General features: G+C 40.5%; 4 protein-coding genes across 5 annotated transcripts in view; 2 read left to right on the forward strand and 2 right to left on the reverse strand.

Annotated features, from left to right (window-relative positions):
• LOC105188211 (probable serine/threonine-protein kinase dyrk2) overlaps positions 1-11,460 on the reverse strand; it is a 341,632-nt gene extending 330,172 nt beyond the window's left edge. The window contains exon 1 of the mRNA XM_025302226.1: positions 10,995-11,460. The gene's annotated coding sequence lies outside the window, so the exon portion shown is untranslated. The remainder of the gene's footprint in view (positions 1-10,994) is intronic.
• A 3,933-nt stretch (positions 11,461-15,393) lies between these two features.
• Positions 15,394-16,852, forward strand: LOC109504268 (UPF0669 protein C6orf120 homolog). The gene is made up of 4 exons (XM_025302233.1): positions 15,394-15,455; positions 15,965-16,089; positions 16,472-16,588; positions 16,657-16,852. Exons 1-4 carry the CDS (start codon positions 15,405-15,407, stop codon positions 16,850-16,852), a joined length of 489 nt encoding a protein of 162 aa, XP_025158018.1. The 5' UTR covers positions 15,394-15,404.
• LOC105188485 (DNA repair endonuclease XPF mei-9) lies at positions 16,677-20,436 on the forward strand. 2 transcript variants are annotated; one of them, XM_019843430.2, is made up of 10 exons: positions 16,677-16,801; positions 16,903-17,098; positions 17,179-17,358; positions 17,438-18,599; positions 18,690-18,995; positions 19,112-19,330; positions 19,419-19,592; positions 19,687-19,827; positions 19,893-20,093; positions 20,218-20,436. In XM_019843430.2, exons 2-10 carry the CDS (start codon positions 17,031-17,033, stop codon positions 20,371-20,373), a joined length of 2,607 nt encoding a protein of 868 aa, XP_019698989.1. In that variant the 5' UTR covers positions 16,677-16,801; positions 16,903-17,030; the 3' UTR covers positions 20,374-20,436. The 2 variants fall into 2 exon arrangements, with proteins under 2 accessions (XP_019698989.1, XP_019699002.1); XM_019843443.2 differs by lacking the exons at positions 16,677-16,801; positions 16,903-17,098 and having other exon boundaries at positions 17,266-17,358; positions 17,457-18,599.
• Positions 20,437-20,590: 154 nt separating this feature from the next.
• On the reverse strand, positions 20,591-23,072 carry LOC105188418 (zinc finger protein 277). The gene is made up of 9 exons (XM_011149891.3): positions 23,044-23,072; positions 22,472-22,698; positions 22,179-22,356; positions 21,865-22,067; positions 21,591-21,753; positions 21,301-21,522; positions 21,073-21,215; positions 20,887-20,988; positions 20,591-20,787 (listed from the first exon to the last, which is right to left on the reverse strand). Exons 2-9 carry the CDS (start codon positions 22,639-22,641, stop codon positions 20,736-20,738), a joined length of 1,233 nt encoding a protein of 410 aa, XP_011148193.1. The 5' UTR covers positions 22,642-22,698; positions 23,044-23,072; the 3' UTR covers positions 20,591-20,735.
• Positions 23,073-23,611: the final 539 nt, after the last annotated feature.

The raw sequence follows: 23,611 nt of genomic DNA on the forward strand, positions 1-23,611 counted from the left end.
AAAAGAGGAAAAATTATCGTTAAACGCGAGAAACTTGTAAAATACTCATTATTCGACACTTATTTCTATCTAATAGCGTATTCAGTGGATTGAAACTATGAAACCAATCAACAGACACCTCGAGATTTATCGATCTTGAACCAGAAACCATTAAACCCAAAACTGATATGGCCAAAATACAAAAGCATCAAATATAGACCCGTTAAGCACAAAACCGAGGGATTTTAATTCTTAATTCTTTCTTAATGTGGGCTGAAATGATGAGCTTTGAAATTCTGAGTTTTCTAAAAGGTGATTATAAGTTCTAGGGTCTCGCATTTAGTATCCATAGGCTCGAACCCATTGAGGTCGAAGCCAAGACACTGTACTTTAAATGATAAACTTTTAAGACAAATCCTAAACCTATGAACCCTGAACCGATAATTGTTTCAAAATTTCGACTAGACAGATCTCTTTGGAATTTATTCAGGATCAATCTCATCCGTTGGTGTCGATGATCGGTTGGGAATTCAGGTCTCTCGAGAATTTTCAACCAAAAAATGTCATCTGGCCCCACTGTGCGTCCCTCTGATTCCAAATTCCTTATCCTCCGTACGTGAGAAAAAGAGCTGAGTTTAAAAGGCATTAAAAGATCGCACTTAATCTTCACGCGTGCGTCCGGAATAGCACCCCCGATTACCGCGATTTTCGATCGCGAGGATGCCAAGAATCGATACGAGGAGAAACCGCGCTAGTGGCATTGCAACCCGCGAACCGTGGCACGTGGACGTCAATATCGCGCGCAAAGTCCGCGATGCAAAAACCGATATGTCGTTTTACGTTAATAACGAGCATCTATGATAGCGCTCGCGCTGCGTCTCGTTCGCAATTTCGTCGTCGTGACGCGTCATCGATCCATTAGGCATATTAATTGCCTCTGGCGGACTACCAATCGCGGCCGGTATTTTATTGCGAATACACGCCCGTGCGTATTCGCGCCGTAATTGGTTTTTTGCCTCGGCGTAACTTCTCTTCTTCTCCTCGAGAGCCTTCCTTCCCTCTTCTCCCCACCCCCCTCGCTCCTCTACCGATCCTCTCTCTCTCTCTCTCTCCGCCGCTCTTTCGGATTACAAGCAACGGGGCCCCATAGATTGGATCCGGAGGAGGGTTGAGGGGCAGAGGGAGGAGGGAGGGAGAGAGGGAGGGAGGGAGGGGGACGAGAGGAGAGCGAAAGAGGTGGGATACGCCACCGCTGCGCACACTCTCAGGTGTAGGGCCCCAGGTACAAGATTCACGACGGCGGAAAAGGGCGTACGGGAAGGGGGGAGGCCGAGAGGGAAAGAGAGGCCAGTCGGCGATCGCGGCGAAGTCAGGGAGCGGAGAAATTTATCGCCGCGAGCCAGACACCGGAGCTAAAAATATGGGCAATTAAAAGCCCGCGCGCATTCACGTGCGCGGTCACGTAGCGAAACTTTAAGGGCCGGCGTATCGTGCCGTGACAAATCCGAAGAAAAATGCGTCCACCCGGGCTTTCCTCGACTGCCCCCCCTCCCCACTGCCTCGCCTCCCTCCCCTTACCCGCACGCTTTACCACTCTTTCTCTCATGAATATGAAATATCTCAGCGTGCCGATGAGCTGACGTTTTAAAAGGTTTATCTGACTGTTAGAAGTGTTTTCGAGAGAGAGAGAGAGAGAGAAAGAGAGAAAGAGAAAGAGGAGGGGAGGGAGGCGCCTTGACTGCTCCGAGGACGATCGTGTTAATGTTACGAACGAAACGGCTCTACTGTGCGTGAGATAATGGAAACGCAGAGTGAACATATCGAGGAGCGTCATCTAATGCGCCCTGCGGTACGCCCGCTTGCAGAACGCTTCAGAAGCACGTTTCTTTTTTTATAGAGTGCCGATGGAGAGAGGCAGAGACGCGTGAAATAGCCACGACCGTGCCGATCCCCATTCACGGACCTGCGCGGGTAGTAACCCGTTGTGACAGGAGCCGAGATGACGATACGTGAGAGACACCGACAACGACGACAACGTCGCGACGGAGTAAAGCCGCAAGAATCTTTATTACGTTCTTCTCTATCGGACCAAGGTCCGATAGAGAAGAACGTAACAAATGGTCCACATTTACGTCATGTACTGTCACTTCTGCTCCTTTTACAACGGACCCGATCGCGCGAACCCGTCAGCAGTGGTCAGCTTCGCAATTGTGACAACTTGGAGCGTTCCAATCGGGAGGGAAGAAAAGGCGGGAAAGATATCTGAGCCGTTTCGCAAGCCAGCTAGGGTTGCCAACTGTACGGTTTTCAGAAGTCTCGTCCAGTGCCCGGTTAATAAAGTCAAACCGGACGTCATATGTCCGGTTTTTCAAGTTATATCCAATCAATGCAATGAGAGAGTTCAGCACATTTTTTTAGCAATGTTTCTCCGTTTCAAACGCCTACAAACGATCGAGCGCCACGAAAAGCCATCTAGTAGATGATCTGCCGATCCATCCGATTCCATACGATATTAAAAAAGTAATAGTTTATTATTTTACTCAGTCAAATCTTCTTTATTAAAATCTTAAAATTTTGTTTCCTGTTAAAATTGTTTGGAAATTAATATTGTAAATAAATTCTCGTCATATTTTCTATTTAATGTAACGTTATGATTATTATTTCTATCCGGTTTAGTCCGGTGTTTGGGTTTGTCAGCGAAGAAGAAATCTCCGGTAATTCTAACTTTTGGATTTGGCAACTCTAAAGCCAGCGTGCACCCAGCCGTCGTTTGGCGCTCTTGGGTGAGAGAGAAAGAGAAACAGAGCGAGAGTGCCTTCAATTTCCCCCGCAGGATCGATCGTCAAATTCTCGCCGGAGAAGTCGCGTACGCGCCGAGAGTAGGATGAAACATCGCGGCCGATGAATTATAAATAGTGCGCGTGTTATACCGGCTTATGATGAATGGGGGAGCGAGCGTCGGGATAACGACAATGTGGAACCGATTCGTAATACGGACGCGTAATAAATCGCGGATTCCCGCACTTTCGGTATAAAGCGTGCGCCGCGAGCGCGCAGCGTGGCGCTTTTGCGAGGCAGGGTTAAACGCGACCGCGGCACTGCCACATGTTTTCAGAAGCAATAGCGGCGACTTCGTCGTGGCGGATGATTTACGAGTGAGGTGCCGCCGGCGCGTTAGGGCCCGAATTTGTGCGCGATGACCAAGAGAACGGGGTGGGGGGAGAGGGCGAGGTGAAGGAGAGAGAGAGAGAAAGAAAAAAGAGCAGCACTGCGCGAGCGAGCGATTACTTACCTACCCGCCGCGTTACCACGACGCGGCGAGATCGTTTGGGGGTACGCACCAAGTGCACCCGAGACCGTCCGGCAATAATCCCCCGCGATTCATGTGGGTTTAAAGGTCAATCGATAAGCAGCGCAAATATTGACAGCGGCTTTTATCGGCGAGTCGCTTTAGGTGGCGCGCGCCCGTGATTTTCCCCGGCGGCGTCGCTTATTAGCCGCCGACGCTCACAAAGGTCCGTTTTCGCGCGGCGCTATTTAACGCTAAAAGTTTAACGACTGCTTGCCTCCGCGGCGTAACCAGCCGCCGCGCCGCGCCGGTGTGTTGACGCTCGACGTTGATACTCTCGGGGTATTAGAGAGAGCCTCGGAATAAGGCGGCTAATTTTAGCCGCGTAAACGAATCAAAGTGAAGATAAAGATACGGATCAAAGGGGACGGAAATGTGTCGTAAAGTTCCGCGTCTAATGAGGTCAGCGGTGCGGACAACTGCCCTTTATCGTGCCCTCCCCTCCCCCTCCTTCCTCCCGGTGTTCCCGGACACGTACATACGTACGTGCGTGCGCGCGTACGTAAATGAAAGTCGCCCGGATAGCGCGAGAGATACGATCGACGGATATGATCGCACCCGGCGACCTTAAAGGACACCTTTCCTCGTGCGTGTGTTAAACGTCGGATTGGAGCTTCGATATCCGCTCGGTATCTGATTATTCTTCCGACGATAAATGCGACGCTTCGCCCAAAAGGAGTATTCTATTTGTCAAGTGATTTTTCCCATAGTCTCATATTCTAAGCGAAGCTTTTTACAGAAAAAGGATTCCTCTTTCGACAGAGCGATTAAAGTGGAATACAAGTTCGTTGTAGAATTGACCAGACGTGTATCTAAATGGAAATATTTCGGATTCTTTTGTTATTATCCGTTTGTTACTCGTTCGTTTTTTCACTTGTCTGCTTTCTTCCTACATAATTTGAATCCAAGTTCAGGTTCGGATCTCTTGATATAATCTGAATTTGGACTTCGAACAATCCGGATTGCCCGAAGCGACGGAGCGACTTGGAGAGCTTTCGTATTGAGACCGATCTCGGATATCCGAGTGCTCGGATACCCGAACACCCGGTAGCTACGTCGTCGTACACCCTTATGCGACGAGCTCCCTATTATTTCACGGATGATATGTGGCGATACCGGACACCGCTCGTGACGTCCGATACAATTGACCTTTCGATAATCGTACGTGTCCACGAACCGAGATTATAATTAACTCCCACACGCTCAAACTTCCCAGAGATATTCCTGAATCCAAAGTACGCTTATAGCAGGAGAAAGCTAAATCGGTATACGCGCGCGTGCTCCTTTTATCCCGGTGCCCTTCTCGCGTTTCGCACGACGGGAACTTGTGGCGGAGGGTTAACGGACGCGGAATTCTCGCGCGCGGCGTAAACCGCCCGCGCGCGCGGGCTGAAAGATCGATTGTCGTACTGCGACACTGGTGTTGAAGTTGGTATAAGTTGGCGTTTCACCCGGCCTCGGCCGTCCCTGACATCGAGCCTCACACGAGTCCTTCCAAAGTCCTTCCGCTTTCCCCCCGGTAGCAACGAGCGATGTCCCGATGGCGCGACGAGCCAAAGGAGTATCCAATTCGACACAGCACGATTGGATACAACCGATGCAAAGTATTATCTGCCCGAGCAAAAAATTGTTGGGGCCATTCTTATGAAGCATAAGGCCCCGATAAGGCTGAAAATAGGATAACCCAAAAAGGGATGCCTCATTATTACCACATCAGGCCCCGAGATGGATCTTTTATGGATACCTTAGATTTTACGAAATAAGGCTTTGATAAGAAAAGCTGATGAGAGCCTTAGAAAGATTTATCAGGGCTGCCTCAGATTTAATAAACAAGACTTTGATAGGGAAAGCTAAAAAGGAATCTTAGAAGGTTCCTTTATTAGGAATGCCTTAGATTTTACGAAATGACGCTTTAACATGGAACTGATGTGGGCCTTAAAAGGATCTTTTAAGAGAGGATGCTTTAGATATACAAAATCATTTTGTTATAGAAAATTAATAATAAAATCCGAAGCGTCTAATAAAATTGTCATAGTTTAGTATTATTTTAGTAGGTACGCTCTATCTGATCCTTTAAAAGATTTTTCAATTATACCGCAATTAAAAACAAATTTTATTAGGTGCCATATTCATTAGTCTCTTCCAAGGATTGTTCTAGTATTACCTTCGTTTTGAAATGCAGCAAATTTTAATAAAAATAGTAGCAGGATTTTTATGTGTAAAGAATGCTATATTTTACTGTATAGTATGCTATATTTTTATAATAAAAAATTCTTGTTGTATATTAACCTTGTTAATATACAACAAGAATATTTATTTCAAGTTTTTAAATTATAATTTCAAATTATAAAGAAATAAAGAAATTATAATCTAAATTTCTTGGAATGAAAAGAACTGAAATATTGCCTCATAAAACACTTGTTGATATTGCCTTATAAGGACCCGTTGTTAAACCATTTGTTATACATTCTGTAAGGCCCTTGTCTTCCGATCTCTACTAGGGCCCGATTAGTGTTAGGGAAAAATAATCAGGCCCTTACCAGAGACCTATTAATTTTTCTACTCGGGTGGTGAATTGCTAGATTCAAGCAATCATTTACTTTGTGTCCAATCGTGCTGCGTCGAATAGATGTACATCCCGGGCCGATACGTGCGCCGCGTAAAAATCCCGGCCGCGACGTACACGCACGCCGACGCTCCACGTACATGGAGCGGTTACGGCTCGTAGCTGCAAATTGCGCTTATTGATAATTGACGTGGTTAACAGCCGAGAGAGCGTGGAAACGCAACCCCGCATTTAATTGCCGACTTGAGAGCACGAACAGTGGCTTTCGCCACGCGGTGGGAATGCCGTCTGTCTCTCTTTCGCTCTGCCGCAATTACGGCGGTTATACGGAAATTATGATTATTGATGACTTGTGTTATTAAGACTGCCCGGGCGCGCGATCGGAACGGAAGGAAACGCACAAACATCGCGGCGCGATGCTGCGCCTTTAATTTCAGCAGCGCGACCGACGTTTTATTAAGATGTACATTAAATGTTCCGACAATCTGCAATTATTGCCTATAGGGACGCAGCCAGAGAACGATTCGTCTCGGCTACACCGATAAGTCAAAGAACAATAATAATATGAGCGCGCGGAGGAGAATCGTCTCTCTCTCTCTCTCTCTCTCTCTCTCTCTCTCTCTCTCTCTCGTGTATACGTGTATTTTATATTGCGCAATAAAGTATAATACGTGAGAAAGGGGAAAAAAGTTGAACCGTGTCACCCGAGTCAACGTACGCCGCCGGGCGAGCCCTAATTCCTGAGGACGTGTTAAGGGCTCGATGAAGACTTCGTACACGCGCATGAAGACATACTCGGGGCAGCCTATAATTTGCCCTTTTTTTTCATTGTCTCTCGTGTCCGGAGGAAGTAACGAGGCACGAGGGAAGAAGCCGCGCATGTAAGACACATGACACATACACACACACATATACACGCAAAACGTACGCGCGCGCACACGCACGTACGCAGCGTTATATTATAAGCTTCTTATAATGCTAATTCCATTCTTAGCGGCATTTACGATTACATATCATGCGAGACACGCGCAATTTTGTGCCCTCTCTCGGGAAGCGAGCGCGCCGGGGCGTTGTTATTCAACGCGCGCGGCGCGGCGGCGGGGCGATCACGCGCGGCTTCTACATTTACACGCGTCCCGATATGCATCTGGTCGCGTCGAAAAATCGCCGATAAACCGCGGCCGAAGGAAAACTGGCCGCTTCGTGAGGGAAGCGGAAAGCCCGTTGAAAATGTCGCGTTACGTCACGTCATCACCGACCCCGCTCGCGGATCGTCGATCATCGATCCGCGATGACTTTCTCGCGCAGATCGATACGCGGAAACGCGCTTATCCCGGCGCGCGATCGCCGATCGCCGATCGTCGACGGCGACGGCGACGACAGTAATGATAATAATTGCATAATAATTGCGCGATCCCGTAGGGATTATCTGCGCGCGTTTACGGCGTCGAGGCTATTTCAGCTCGACGCGCGATAGATTCTATAGGGAAATGTTGTGGTAAAGATTACAACAAAACTTTTGCAATCTCGGGTCACGCAGAAGTATGACCGAGCTTACTGCACGTTTTTTTTTCAAAATATTACGCACTCTCTGCTACGCGATCAACGCTTTCCATTTAGTGAGGCAAGTCGATCAAAGCAAGCGCCGCGTGCGCGCGCGCGTTCTACTTTTATTATTCATACGCGACAAGGATAGAAGGATGCTCGCGAATGTCAACTTGTGTCACTGAATGGAGAGCCCCCGGTATCGTACTTAATGTTTCGCTCTTTTGTTTCTTGTTATTTATTATTCCTGTAATAATTCGCAATATCTAAAAAAAAATATTCTATTTGTAAAGTGATTTTTCCCATAATCTCAAATTCTAAACGAAGCATTTTACAGAAAAAGGATTCCTCTTTCGATACGAAAGCGATTACAGTGAAGCCATTCATCTAAAATTTATTAGATATTATTCTAACTGCTTTCCTCTTATTTCAAGAGCATTTCCTCTTATATCAATTAGTTTTCCTCTTGAAGAAGAATATGTTGATTTAAATGCCCACTTCTTTTATTCAGTTATGCTCTACCTCCAGACATGAACGAAAAAATAACCGTATGCTCATGGGTCAGAATATTTGAAACGCTTTTTAAAAAAAGTATGTGTGTTGCTGTAACATATAACAAAGATAAGTTATCCATATACGGCCAAATACAATTTATAATCTATTGCAAGGAATTGAATAATATATTCCTTCTTTTAACTACATTTCGTACAATTAGTTATGATGAACATCTTTGTAGCTATGAAGTCTATAACAAAATTGATTGGAAATTTGTTTGTTATGATAATTTTATTTTATTCGTGTCTATTTATTGTAAAACGGAAGCCAGAAGTACATCCATATATATATATATATATATATATATATATATATATATATATATATATATTACTTTTTGCTATACATTATAATTTTTTCAACTAGTATAATCAATAAGAATAAATAATAATCCTCTTAAAAAAAGATTAAATAATCTGTGCACAAGAGGAAACTTATATTAAAATCAATAAGATTTGTATTATATATATAACATATAATCCCTCTAAATTTAAGAATGTGTTTATATTTTTCTCTTAATCTTAGAAAAAATCCTTAGAAGAATCCTCTTGAGACCATATGTAAAATCCTTAAAAAATTTAGATAATTCCGCTTGTTCTGAAATTATTTTTTTTTTGGTGAAAGCCCCAGCATCGTACTTAATATTTTGCTCTTTTGTTTCTTCTTACTTACTATTCCTATAGTAATTCGCAATATGAAAGATAAGACCCGGCTTTAGGAAAAATATCGCAAAGAAGGAGTACAACCTTGGCGCAATTTTTACTACGATATTCTGTGCGCAAAGAACCCGCGCGACATTGCGCTTTATCGTTTGACGCCCTTTGTGGCGGCGCTGCTAAGAAGTTAACATTCGCAGCGAAGGCGACGCCGGCATTTTCGCGCTAATGCACCGTCGCGACGCGACGGAAACATCAGCAGGGCGGCCGCGCGCGACTCGAGCACGTCGCATGCGAGAGAGCGTGCGGTTTTACGCGGAATCGAAAAGCCCGGCCTTATTCCGCGCGCGAGCGCGACAGCGAACATCTTTTTCTTTGTTGCGTCACTTTTGCTCGCGTTCGCGCACACGTGTGAAAACCCGGCGAGCGCGCACGGCCGTTCCCTTTCGTCGCGGTGAGCTCATTAGCGAGTCGCGCCGCGAAAGAGCTTTTATCGTCGGCGGTATATGCGGTGTCCCGAAACCGCGTCCTTTCCGTTACGGGTTTCCTCGCTCGGCGAGGAATTCTCGCCGAGCGATCCGCCCGCCGCCGGCGCGGCGCGGCGATCCGCGAAAACGGGAAGCGACGAGCTCTCGAGTCGCAACGTCGAATCTCGAGGAACCTCCGCCGCTGCTCCGACTATTCGTGTGAATTTCAACAAGAGGGGAGGACGTGTATAAATAAATATCCAATTATTCAGATAATTTCGATCACTCAGGCATTCATCTCCCCCCTGCCCCGAGAATCACTGACCCTGTACGTATGTAAACATTCTCATCTCGGCGTCGCAGTTATACACTGGTCGCCGTGCTCGTGTCGTTTTCTCTCTCGTTTGATATCTTGTTTATGGTTTTCTTTGAGATTTACGCGCCAACGGCGCGTGACACGCAGGTGTGTGTATATCAACGTCCTCTGTGGCTCGACCGAACGAGCGCGGGGCAACGACTGTGAAAATCACGCCGAACAACGCGACAGGATATCTTCGTCGAGGAAGAGTGCTCGTTTCAATGGATAAAAAATGCCGCGCAAACGGCAGAATCTCAGTATCCACGTAGAGGGAGGGGAAATACGCCGAATAAGCGTCTCGCGATGAAACGGTCCACGGCCGATCGCGCTGATATGGATTTAAATCGGCGGGAGCGTCATCATCTCGGTCGATCGCCGAGGTCGGGAAAGCCGAGAAAACGCAGATGTCACGCGACTTCCGTCATGTAACGCGCTTATTTTCTGGCGAATCGAAAACTAGCCTGCTCGTGCATTCGCCGTGAAACACGATTTTCGCAAAACCGCGCAACGCTCAGCCGCCGCTAAATCTGCGCGACTCGGATATGGGCGATAATTCAGCCTGGTCTGTCTGCTTCTACGAACACTCGCGCGTCCGTAGTTTCCCTCCTCGGTTCCGCCGATGCACCGCTCGCGTTCAATTGTTTCTATTTATAAGCGAGCGATCTCTTGTTTATCGCGGCTGACCGCGAATTCGTTCTGCCACCGTATTACAAGCCGGGGCCGTAAGAGAAGCGACTCTCTTTCGACCGACACATCATGAGTGCAAAGAGAAGCATAACCTGCCTCCTCCACTTCGCTCCCTCTCAAAAGGACGCTTGAATTATAATGGCCGCGCGCGCACACATACACACCGGCAATGAAAATCGTGTCGTGACCCGATAGACCGTAGATAACCGGCGGTGCAAACGTGCTAACTCATTCGATGCCGCGCGAGTTTGGACGCGCTCCAACGACAGGACGCGATAGTTTCTCTCTCTCTCTCTTTCTCTCTCTCTTTCTCTCTCTCTTTCTCTCCGTTTGTTTCTTACCTCGCGGGCTCACACACATAAAGAGAAAGACAGAGAGAGAGAGAGAGAGAGAGAGAGAGAGAGAGAGAGAGAGAGAGAGAGAGAGAGAGAAAGAGAGAGAGAGAGAGAGAGAGGGAGGGAGGAAGAAAGAAATCAGTAAACACCATCTCGAAGAATCTCGCGTGTCATTTCGCGAGATAGCGCATGATCAGAATTTGAACGTTCAAACAACTCGATCGAGGGGGCAAGTGCACGACGAAAACTATCGCCATTTGCATTTTGAAAAACGCCGATTTCGCTTCCACTTCCCGCCGCGCCGCTCGGACTGCGCCCGCCAGCTGCTGCTCGGCGATTTACCGCCTAACGAGGCCCGTTCGACCTTCGCGCGAGGACGCGAGGATACGATTCCCGTGCGAGCACTTGTCTCTTCGACCGTCCTTTAAAATCGCCAGCCGGCGAGCCGCTCGACGCGGCCGGTTACTGTGGCGTCGGTACATTGTGCATGTACTCACCATGCAGAAGAGATTCGCGTCGGCGTTGCGGCCGCGTGCTGCGACGATCCACCGCGGTACGAGGAGCCGTTGAAAATCCAAGGGGGGTATCTCGAGCCCAGCCGGGTCCGTGTGGTGGCCGGGTCCGCCGCTGCTCTCCTCTTCAGATCAAACACCTCCGGGCAGACTGACGGATGTGTGGACGGACGGACGGGCAAACGGACGGACGGACGGTCGGTCAGTGCCGGAGTAGAGAGAGAACAGAGAAAAGGACGAGAGAGTCTCACTGAACGCGAGCCGGTTCCGTCGCGTAAGGACACGGTGTGAGATACGTGGCTACGTGGTACAACAACGATGACGGCGAGCAGAAACGGAGCGAGAACGGTACGCGAAATGAACGAACGAACGAAGAATCGAACGCAGAGACGCGGACACTAAACGTACCAACCGTGCGGCGCGCGGGTTCAGCGGCCGACTGAAAGGATACAAGCGCCGCTGCTCTGCCATGGTGCCCCCTCGTGGCTCCGAGCGCAACCCCCACCACCGCGCGCGCCGCGGCAAGAGAGACAAAGCGGCTGCGCGCGCAGCCTCGCATTTTTTGACCCTACACCACACTCCCCTCTCGGCCGCTGCTCGAGCACCCCTCCTTCGCTACCCTTAGGCTTGATTCACCACGGCCGAGGGACTGCTTACGACCGGTGTATACGAATATGCGCATACGAATCGCCGGCGAATGTGTGCGTAGGAGGCGAGAAGGCGCGCGCGCGCGCGTAGCAACGGAGTCCTTAGCTGCGCTCTCGTCTCTGTATCTCAACGTGGAGGGGATCGTCGCAATCCCTTTTTGTACTCCGTGCGAAAGAGAGACTGTCGTGCGGGTTCCGTAGAATTCGTGCACTCGCTGGAAGCGAGACAGAGATGAAATACAGCTTCTACTTATAGAGCGCCGGTTGTCGGGAGAGTCGAAATTCGGTTCACGTCGCGGAATAGACGGCGAACCGTCGTCGCGTCGATTGATTCGTACGAAAGGGAAGGAATTAAATTCCGCGCGAAAAGGGGGGCGTTGCCCTTTGTCGATAGAAATAGAAAATTCGACAGCGTCGCTCGTCCATATTGCCGCAGAAACACGCAATTGAAGATTGGCTTGGAATACACATCTTATCTCTGTGTTAAAATCTTCTGATGTACGCAGAAAAATATATATTACGTTCAAGTAAATGTTACTTTTTTCAAGTATCTCATAAATTTAAATATTAATATAATTATATTATTAACATAATATTAATATTATATAATTATATATATATATATATATATTGTCGATATAATAACTTAAATATCTATCGTAAGTTTGTCACAAATACCAAATTACTCAAAATACGTCCCGAATCCCCTAATAAATTTAGTACTTTAATCAAGAAAATTGGAAGCTATATTAAAATAATATTAAAATTTTAAAAATATTAAATTAAAACAAAAACTCGCTTTACTTTTCTCTTACATAAAGATAGAAATATAAGTTTCATAATATTTTTCAAAAACTGATAAATTTTTCTTTTGAATGAGGGACATGACAATAAACTTTTTCATAATGTGTGACGAATGTATTTAAGACTATCATCGGAAAAATGTTGTTTGTTAAATATAACCATTATCTAAAAGAAGGAAACACTTAGCAATAGTTTTTCTTAACAGTAATATTTCTCTTTGTGCACTAAGTATTAATATTTCAGTAGATTCAATATTTTTCAACTATCCTGCACGATGCAGAATTTTATAAACATGATGACGCGACACGCGTTCGCGCGATTCTCGACAAAGCCTAACCTTACCTTAATCATTTTCTTTTTATTCTCGAGGAAACCCCTCGTATACAAAAATAAAAAAACTTGTATTTTCGCGGTACACGAAACCCAAAAAAGTTTGGTTTTGCACCCAAAAAAGAAATAATTTCAGAACAAGCGGAATAATCTAAATTTTAGAGGATTTTATTCTTATATATGGTCTCAAAAGGATTCCTCTAAAATTAAGAAGAAGATATTATAAACACATTATTCTTAAAGTTAGAAGAGTTATATATATAATACAAATCTTATTGATTTTAATATAAATTTCCTCTTATACACAGATTATTTAATCTCTTTTTAAGAGGATTATTATTTATTCTTACTGTACTTTATTCTTACTGGTTATACTAGTTAATTTTAAAAAATTATAATATGTAGCGAAAAGTAATATAGATATATATATATATATATATATAAATGTACTTATAGCTCCAGTTCTACAATAGGGAGTTTTTACAATACCGTCTCTCAGATACAGTAAACGTAAATCGTGAACGTTATTCGCTCAGAAATAACCTCGCAATGTACGTGACCAATAGCATTCACAATCAACGTTTACCGTATCTGAGAGACGGTATTACAGAAACTTCCTAGTAAGTAGACACGCATGATATAAGACCATCATAACTAATAAATTTCCAATCAATTTTGTTATAGACTTCATAGCTACAAAGATATTCATCATAACCAATTGTATGAAACATAGTTAATAGAAAGAATATATTATTCAACTTGTTGCAATATATTATAAACTGTATTTGACCAAATATGGATAAATTATCTTCGTTATATGTACCTTTTTTAAAAAACGTTCCGAAAGATATTCTGACCCATGGACGTATGATTATTTTTTCGTTCATGTCTGAAGAGCATGACTGAACAAAAGAAGCCGACATTCAAATCAACATATCCCTCTTTATATAAGAGGAAAATAGGAAAATAAGAGGAAAACAGTAGTTAGAATAATATCTAATAAATTTTAGATGAATGATTCACTTTAATCGCTTGATCAAAAGAGGAATCCTTTTTCTGTAAAAAGCTTCACTTGGAATATGAAACTATGGAAAAAATCACAAATAGACTTTACAAATAGAATATTTCTTTTTGCATGATATCTGCGCATATCTCCGTTAATAAGGGAAAGTGTGTTATTAATGAAAAAACACGCCGAGATCGAGATAGATTTCTGAATACCGCCTTACCTGTTTGCATAGGATATATGTAGTTCCACTGTTACGAAGAATCTCACCGCTCTTCCGGACAATGTCGTGTACGCGATCGAACGCGCGAAAGCGCGCGTTTTCCATCAGGCAGAGGAAAATCGCGTTGACGATCGCATCGTACGTACACATCCGTCGTCTTCCCCGCGTTAACACGTTAACAACGACCTCGGCGAGGGATAACACACAGAGTCAGGTGGTCTCAGCGGCGAACGAGGGGCGGGAAAGAGGCAGTCTCCTGAAGCAAAGTGAAATATTTTTTCCGCCGTTGCGTAGCGCGCCTTTTAATTGGCCATTATTAAGTCTCCCTCGATGCAATTACTGCAGCCCTTTCGCGCTGCCACGTCCGTAATTACTATACCTCGTTTACTAATAGCCGTTCCGCCGGATATCGTAGTTGATCGCGGTTACGCGTTACAACGTCATGGGGTCTGCAAACGGGAGCCGCGCAATGCGGATTGCACATTGTCGTAGGCCATGCATAAAGCGAATCGCGCAAGCATTTGCATAAGAGCATAAATATGGAACGGTGGGGGGGAATGTTGTGCGAGGATCTCGAGCAAAGGGTGCCTAGCGTGGGTATTGTCGAACGATACGCGGTGACTTATGCCGGGGGACTTGCGTTTCGTCATCTGTTTTTGCGTCATCCCGAGCGTTTTTATGAGACACGCCGTGTGTTTCTGTGAATTTATCTCCGTTTCATGCGCTGAGACTCGCTGATTATTCGCATTTTGTTGGCAATATTCGCTCGCCAGCTGTTCATCGCATCCATTGACCGTCAGATTGTGCGAAATCATCTGCTTTGCTTTTTACGTTTTGTATATGTATAACACGCACAGGGACAGAGAGAGAGAGAGAGAGAGAGAGAGAGAGAGAGAGAGAGAGAGAGAGAGAGAGAGAGAGAGAGAGAGAGAGAGAGAGAGAGAGATACAGGAATATAACGCTTTCGCTACGACTATGAATCTAACGGATCATAGTCCCTAAGTGATCCAATTAACCTCGTTTGAAATGAGAAGGGTTAGAATTTATATGAAGCGTCTACAATAGATTTATAAGAGAAATATGACACGTTGGCCGTTAAACATATTGTTTACATGTAAAAGTTGTACTTTGTATATCTACTTAGTAAAGGATATCGTGCGAAAGCTATTTTAAAAAAATATATATATATATATTTGTATGTTACCTGCATTTTCATATTGTTGGTGCCACAGTTTGGCGGCAAAAAAAAGGGTGAGGGAGAAGTGTCGCAAGGAAGTACGGAGAGTGCAACTAAAAAAGAGCAAATTCACTATGCGAATACAACAAGTGACATCTGCTGCTCGCAATACGAAACTCATCCAAGCAGAATGCGTTTAAACTTGGTTATGTTGCCTATATACTCGCAGCTCTTGCACTGGCTCATTTTAACCAAATTGGTAATCATATCAATACTAAATACCATTTGTCAATATCTCAAAAAAAAAGTGTCCTCGTGGAGTTTAATATCGAGCGAATTATTAAGATTCGTCATTATTTATTCGAGCATAAATAAAAAGCTGTAAGGTGACGGTAATCTTGACTAACTTGGCGCCATTTTTACAGTCAGCTGATGCTATCAGTTTCAGAAGCATCGCCAATAATTTGTGTGCGAATTACAATTTTATACGCTTTACGTAACGCATAGTGTATAAATACAATCAGGGCGGCTATCGTGAAAAATCGTTTGATTGTTTAACGAAATACTGTGAGAAGTTCAGCGTTACATTTCGCCGATTATGTTATGCATAATACTATGAAGATAATAATTTTCTTTGTAACACTGGTATGACGAGCTTCTAATGTTGTGCATTTCTGAAGCGTTCTTCCGAAAAAGTCCCTTTGAAATCGAAACTTATTTTCACAAAATATTTATACTATGTATTTAGTCGTTTGGTGAAACTTGCAGATATCTTACGGATTGGCAATAGATGAGGAATTACTGCATTATGTCAGCGACGACGTTCCTGGTGGCTCCTATAAATATTATAGCCTAACATACGACGGTTATATTAAAATACGATTAACTTCGTTGTAAGTAGTGTCAATTATATCACAACTATTGATTTTTCCTTTCCTTTGTAGTCTTGTATTTATATCCTGTTAATAAACACTGAGTATCTTATATCTTATATGTAACATGTTTATTAAGTTATCTGCATGACAATCCAGGAAGAAACATAGATACTTTACCAATGAGTTATAAAGTTAATGTTAAATGGAAAATGTTACATTTATATATCTAATTTTTGGTGGTTATCAAGATATATATATCGTATCAAAATTTGTTTTTCACTTAAAATTAACTGCACAAAGCTTGGATAAAGTATTTGCATTTCTGTCCGAATCATTCTTATACATGTAATGTTGTATGTATGTATCTATTTATTTATTGTATATATTTTGCGTCCTGTAGAACTGGTGATGCAGATTTATATGCATCACAAATTACAAACAAACCAACATATGAACCAGACCATTATTGCTTACAATCTACAACTTGCGGAGAGGATATCATTTTTATACCTAAGAGGTATTATATAGATATGTGTTATATTTTTTCTCAATTTTAACAATCTATAATATATTACATATTTTTAGCTTTAAGCGACCTGTGAGCATTGGAGTTTATGGCCATCCATCGCATGAAATTAGTAAATATACACTGTTAGTATTTGAAGTGATGGTTGAAGACGACATACCCTACGATCAAACATCAAATACTTACAGAGATCAAGATAACAAAGTAGCTATTCTTCCTCCTCTCTATTATCTCTACCTTTTATCTTTTATTTAAATATTAATTTTTTTAGTCTCTGATATAAATATCTTTCTTTAATGTTTCAGAAAGTGCATGTTTCATTTTTTGCTAATCTAGTATGGTATTTTATGGAATTTTTGCTTCAGCTATTATTGTAAGCACTAAAGTGATTAAGAAATTTAAGTAAAACGTGAGTTGAAAATTGGCAGTAAACATGTTGGAGTATGAGAACCAAATCTTTCTTGAAATCCTTCAAGAGGATGGATTGGTTATTACAGCTAAGTAAGCGTTGCTATTCTTCATTTGTCGTCGTATATTACGCGAGAGATCATATATTGATTGTATGATGGAAAATATTGTAGGGGCCTTGGAATAGAAACCATTTTTGCAAATATACTGAAGGCTTACTCAGATCCAGGCAATCTGGTTATAGTTTTGGGAACCACTGATTATGATGAGCGTTATTTCATAGAGCTACTTAAAAGTTATGGGACGAATATATTACCTCGTATAGTCAACGCTGAATGTCCCTCCAACGAAAGGTATATTAAAAAGTATTACATCTTTAATCTTTTCACAAGCACAAATGCGATTGGTAAGATCTGTTATTGAATATAATAGGGAAATTATGTACTTGGAGGGCGGAGTGCTGTTCATATCGGGACGTATCTTGGTGGTGGATCTGTTGAAGAACAGAGTTCCGCTGCACTTGGTCACTGGAATACTCGTGTACAGAGCTCACAATATTCGGAACGCATATCAAGAAGCGTTTGCGCTGCGCCTGTACAGGCAAAACAACAAGACTGGATTTATCAAGGCGTTCACAAATTCCTCCCTGGCTTTTACAGTCGGATACTCTCAAGTAGAACGAGTCATGAAAGTTCTTTTTGTAAAAAAATTGTATCTATGGCCTCGTTTTCACAGTACCGTAAATAATTGTTTATCGAAACATGAGCCTGATGTCATAGAGTTGCATGCAAAGTTCACACCAAAGATGCAAAACATTCAAACGGCCTTACTAGATATTATGAATTACATAATAAAAGAATTGAAGAGGCTTAATAAATATTTAGAACTAGACGAACTAACTGTGGAGAATGCAATAGCGAAGAAATTTCACAAGCAGTTACATTTGCAATTGGATCCAATTTGGCATCAGCTTAGCTCCTCGACCAAACAATTGTTTTCCGATTTGAAAACATTACGATCTCTCATTATATGTCTGACGTACGAAGATTCTGTTTCGTTTTATCTCATGTTGAATCGTTTACGCACGATGGATTATGCTGTAAAGGCCAGTGGTTGGATAATGTTGGATGAAGCCGAGAATTTGTTCAAATACGCTAAGAGCAGAGTTTATACTGAGAGGGATGAACTGAAACCAGAACCAAATCCAAAATGGAAAGCCTTATCGGAAGCTCTGTTCGAGATTCAGATACAACATAAGAAAAGGAAAGACGGAAACGTCGAGAAAGTTCTTATCTTAGTACACGATAACAGTATATGTTATCAGTTGAAAAATTATTTAACTATGGGCGCAAATGAGTATCTACTTTACGAGGCTTTGAAAAAGCTGTCGCACACTAAACAGCAAAAGACAAGTGACAATGATAAAACGAACGCGAAGGATCAGTCGATAACTGAAAATAACGCAGATGAAGGAAAGCACGAAGATCAAGATACTTATGTGCTTACATTATCGCAGAAATGCGTAGATGAGGATCAGCCGAGCACTTCTACAGCTGATGTAAAACATCAGACTCTATTCGAAGAATGTTCGCAAGTATGAAAATACTTTATTACGAAAGATATACGTAAGCTTATGAAAAAAAGAAAATCTCTATATGTAAATATCTGTCTGATTTGTTTCAAGATTGCGGAGTTGGATTTAACCAATTGTGCAACGTCTGCACCTGTTATTATTATACAAGCCATAAAAAAGGGCGGTGATCCGATGGCGTTGCTGCGAACATTGACGGAGCATACGCCAAACAATGTTATTTTGTATGTAGCTGATATCGGTATCGTTAGACAATTGGAGGTGTATCAGAATAATAATCCGTCGTTAAATTTGAAAGTATATTTCTTGATTTATGGAGGATCCGTTGAGGAACAAGAATATCTGACTTCTTTGCGACGAGAAAAAGAAGCGTTTAATTCTTTAATTAATACAAAAACGGTGAGTATATTCGAATTGCCATGACGTTTCACGTAAATTTCGTTATTATGAATAATAATAACGAAATAATCGTTATTTTTCGAATATTTTTAAGATACAAGTACGTTCTTTTTTAGACCATGGTTGTGCCCGAAGATCAAGATGGAAAATCAGAGGACTGTTTGACCCTTGCAATTCAGTCGAATAACACGAATGAAGAAAATACACGTAAAGGTGGAATGCAGTCTGAGGCTACAGTGATCCAAAAAGTTATTGTCGATATGAGAGAATTTAGGAGTGAGTTACCTGCCATTCTGTACACACGCGGTATTAAAATCGAACCAGTGACATTAGTGGTAAGTGTGTCAAAAGTACGAAATTTATTATTTATTATAAGCACCTAATTGTTATTTACGATCGTTTATTGTTGCAACATTGCTACAGGTGGGTGATTATATCCTTACGCCGGAAATATGCGTCGAGAGGAAAAGCGTGTCCGATCTTATTGGTTCCTTGCTTTCCGGAAGGCTATATAATCAAGCGGTCGCCATGACGAGACATTACGCCAAACCCATGCTTCTTATAGAATTTGACCAAAACAAGCCATTCTGTTTCCAGGTACTCTCGTAGAAATAATATTTACGATAAAGCGCAATAGTTTCTTCATACCGCATATAATTTTCAATAATTTTATCACTACATATTCTTGCAGGGAAATTACTATGTCAGTAGAGACCTTAAAAATACAGAGATAACAGCAAAGCTACAATTACTAACACTCCATTTTCCTAAATTAAAACTTGTTTGGTCTCCCAGTCCACACGCGACAGCACAATTGTTCGAAGAGTTAAAGGTGACATAAATTTTCTCAGCGTAATGGTGTTAGTGACAACCATGTTCATTTCTGTATATTTCCAGCAAACACGGAATCAGCCTGATGCAAATATAGCCGCTAAAATCGGAGCAGATGACAATACAGAAGACAAACAAGTAATGGCAGAAAAATATAACCCTCGGATCCAAGATTTTATGGCCAAATTACCTGGTGTGCATTCAAAAAATTTACGTAGTTTACTGAATAAAGGACAGTCATTGGATCATCTTATTAAACTTACAAAGGTGAGCGTACATTAAAAATCAAAATTAAAAAAATTTTTTATAACATACTTTTTTATTATATTATAAAATATAAATAAGAAAAGATTATTAAGCATAAATAATTAATTTCATATTTTATAATTAGGAAGAACTAAAAGAAATACTTGGGAATACAAATGATGCTGAATTGTTGTATAAAGGCTTGCACGAGAAATGTTTACCATCAAATGAAACATCATTAGGTAGCAAAGGTGTTTCCAAAGTTCGTGGTAAAAAATTGTTCACCAGAATAAAAAAGTGATACATGATATACTACAGTCAAAAATTTTCAATATAGTGTCATTAAATAATACGATACTGTGTATAACGTTTATAATTTTTTATATTTACCTCCTCGTGCTATCCTCGTCAATAATTGTTATATATACATATTATTTAAATTTTATAAATATATGTCTGTGAAATATATCTAAATACTTGTGTATGTATATAGCCTTTAAATAAAATATATAGTGTTACGTTTGTGATATTTGATAAAATTAGAAAATACATCATGAAATAGACAAACTCGACAAATACAACTAAGTTTAATATTTATTAACAGAGTAAAAATATAAGAAGACTTCAATGTTTGCTATAATTCGACATAAAATGAGATCACAGTTAACTTGTAAAACTTTGAATGGGAAATTCAGATGAGAAAGACAGATTGGACCTGAAATTTTGTAAATATACATTTGTTGAACATTGTTTGTTCCGTTTATAATTATTGTATATTATTGTATATTATGCTTATATCCCTCATGTTACTTACGTTGTTTTATTGAGATTCTCAATGTCGCTTTCCTCATCACTATCACTAATTGCATCAAGATTGTATAAAAATGAGTCATTTTCGGACATAGGAAAATAATACCTGGAACAAACACGAAACATACACATTGAGTACAAAATATTAAATACAAATTCTGTACATTTTATTTTGATTATATATACTGACTGAGGTTGATCCCAGACTTTTGTTTCAGGGATTTTATAGTGTTGTTCATTTTTCATATGCTCCAAAATATTATCTATTTTTGTTTCACAAAAAATACATTGTTGTAGTTGAAGTTGTTTTTTTATATAATTAACCACTTTTACCTGTAATAATGAGAATATATTATAGAGATATCACAGTAGATTTTTCAAAAGTGTACAGCTGACAACTATGCTACACAGCACTCACCTTTTGGTAAAAGGTCAAGTCTTTGACTGTCTCTTCAAAATCAAAATTATATTCTTCTTTCATATGTTTCAAGATGTATACTAATTCGTTATTGCTATAATTACAAAATAAACATGTTATCGCAACAGATTCATCATTCCAGTCGGACCATGAACCTTCTTCATCTTCATTTTCACTGTTAACACCTTCCAGAGTTTGACTATTTTTTGCTTCTTGATTATTCTGTTTAAAAATTAACAAGTTATTTCTGAAATATTAAAACTTCATTGTAAAGTATAAGTTACATTTACCTGTCTTTGCTTCCAAGTCCTTTCTGGCTCCAAGTAATTGATTATATAAAATTTATCATATGTTTTATTATTAGGATTTATACTCTTGTGGAATTTTTTTCGCATGTGTTCCTTCAGTACTAAACGATCCTTAAATGTTTTTTCGCAGTAAATACATATTAAGCTAGAAAAATAACACAGATAATTATGACATATCTTATTATTTTAGATATAGTTGCTTATGTATGTATAACATGTAAATTATTGATGAGTAATAAACTTATAAATGCAATACCTCTCAATAGTACTTTGAATTTTATCCAGAAGCTCATCGATAAATACTAAATTTTCTGATTTGCCAAAATGAATATTATGCTTTTGATATAGATGTTTTATATAAACAGCGCGTGATCCACAAAATTCCATACGACAGAACATGCAACCACGCTTAAAACTTGTATCTACACGTTCAGCTTCTTGTTGTGCTAATGCCCATTCCTTAAAATAATGTTTCATATTTATAACATACTTTTTTTCTTAATTACATATAATATATATATTATATAATGTGTGTGTATATATATATATATATGCACATTATATACATACTAGTTTAGCTTGGTGTATTTCATATCTCAAAGTTTTGTCTTCTAATAAACAATCAGAAAGCAAAAAGTAATATTCATTTTTACTTGGCTTGCCATCTGGTGTACAATCCATTAACAACATAGTACAATAAGTTGTTAATGGTGCTTCTTTAAATTTTATACTCCAATAGTGTATATAACTGGAAATAGAAAAAAAGTAACTATTACATATCCAATATATGTTTATATTATACATGTTCGATAAATAGTAAAGCTATATATAGGACTAATAAGATAAGACAATAATTATTTTACCTCTTCAAACTAGCTATTTTCCAAATATCTCCTATAATAAGACGATGCGTCACATATAGATGTGTCAGAAAATCATTTTCATTTGTTGGTAAAACAAAAGTGCAGTTGCACAACAAACACTTTGTTTCACATGGTTTATCATCCAGGCCAACAAATTGAGATTTGTACATTTTGTAAAATATGAGCTTAACATAAACCTTTATGTATTTATTATAATTATTTTATTCCTATGTGCACAAAGGAATAAGACACATTAAATTTTAAGAATATAATTTATTATGATGCAATAATCTTACTGCTACAGGTTATTCTCCAATTTTAACTATTCTTCAAACAAATTTTCCCATTCATCATATCAATTAATATTAAAATATATATTAGCAATATCTGCATATTATGAATTTAAGGCTTAGAATAATAAATACCGAATCTTGATAAATCTATGTGTCACTATTACTAGTAAGGTTATACTAAAAGTTGCAACAGTTTTTCACACATTATTTCACTTGGCTGAAGAATAAAAAAATCTCTCTGATCCATTGCTGAGTTATATTATTCGAGAATAAACGTACCTCTAATTTAATTTGTCGGGAAATTGTATTATTTGAAAATAAAAAGGTTTCACATGGTACATAAGAAAAATAAAAACTTTGATTTGCGATTGAGTTGTACTACTTGAAAGCAGAGGTCCATTTAATCCACCATCGTTAAATCGTACTACGTCTCCTCATATTCGGAATGAAAATAGCACTTCCGATGTTTACTGTCAATACTGAAAACATTTCCGGGAATTATTCAAACACAAATTCTTTAATATCTGCAAAACTGTTTAAAATCTTATAAATATATACTTTACTCGACAGCACATCTAACAATATGTGATCGAACAACAAATGAAATATTATTAGCTCAAATATTAGCAGAGAGAAATAAATAAAATGATATAACATCATAATTAATGTTTGATTTAATAATTTGCAGATTTTTCACAATTTGAATTAAAAAAGTTAAAATAGGAAGGAGTTTATTTAAATTTAGCGGAAAAACCATTTTCTTTAACTTAATTCTCCTCTGATACTATCAGATGGCGCTTGAATATTTCGTTGAATATACGTGAGTTTAGTCTGTCTGAAATCGCGA

This window comes from Harpegnathos saltator, unplaced genomic scaffold, assembly GCF_003227715.2.
Source record: "Harpegnathos saltator strain DR-91 unplaced genomic scaffold, Hsal_v8.6 scaffold473, whole genome shotgun sequence".
Lineage (NCBI taxonomy): Eukaryota > Metazoa > Arthropoda > Insecta > Hymenoptera > Formicidae > Harpegnathos > Harpegnathos saltator.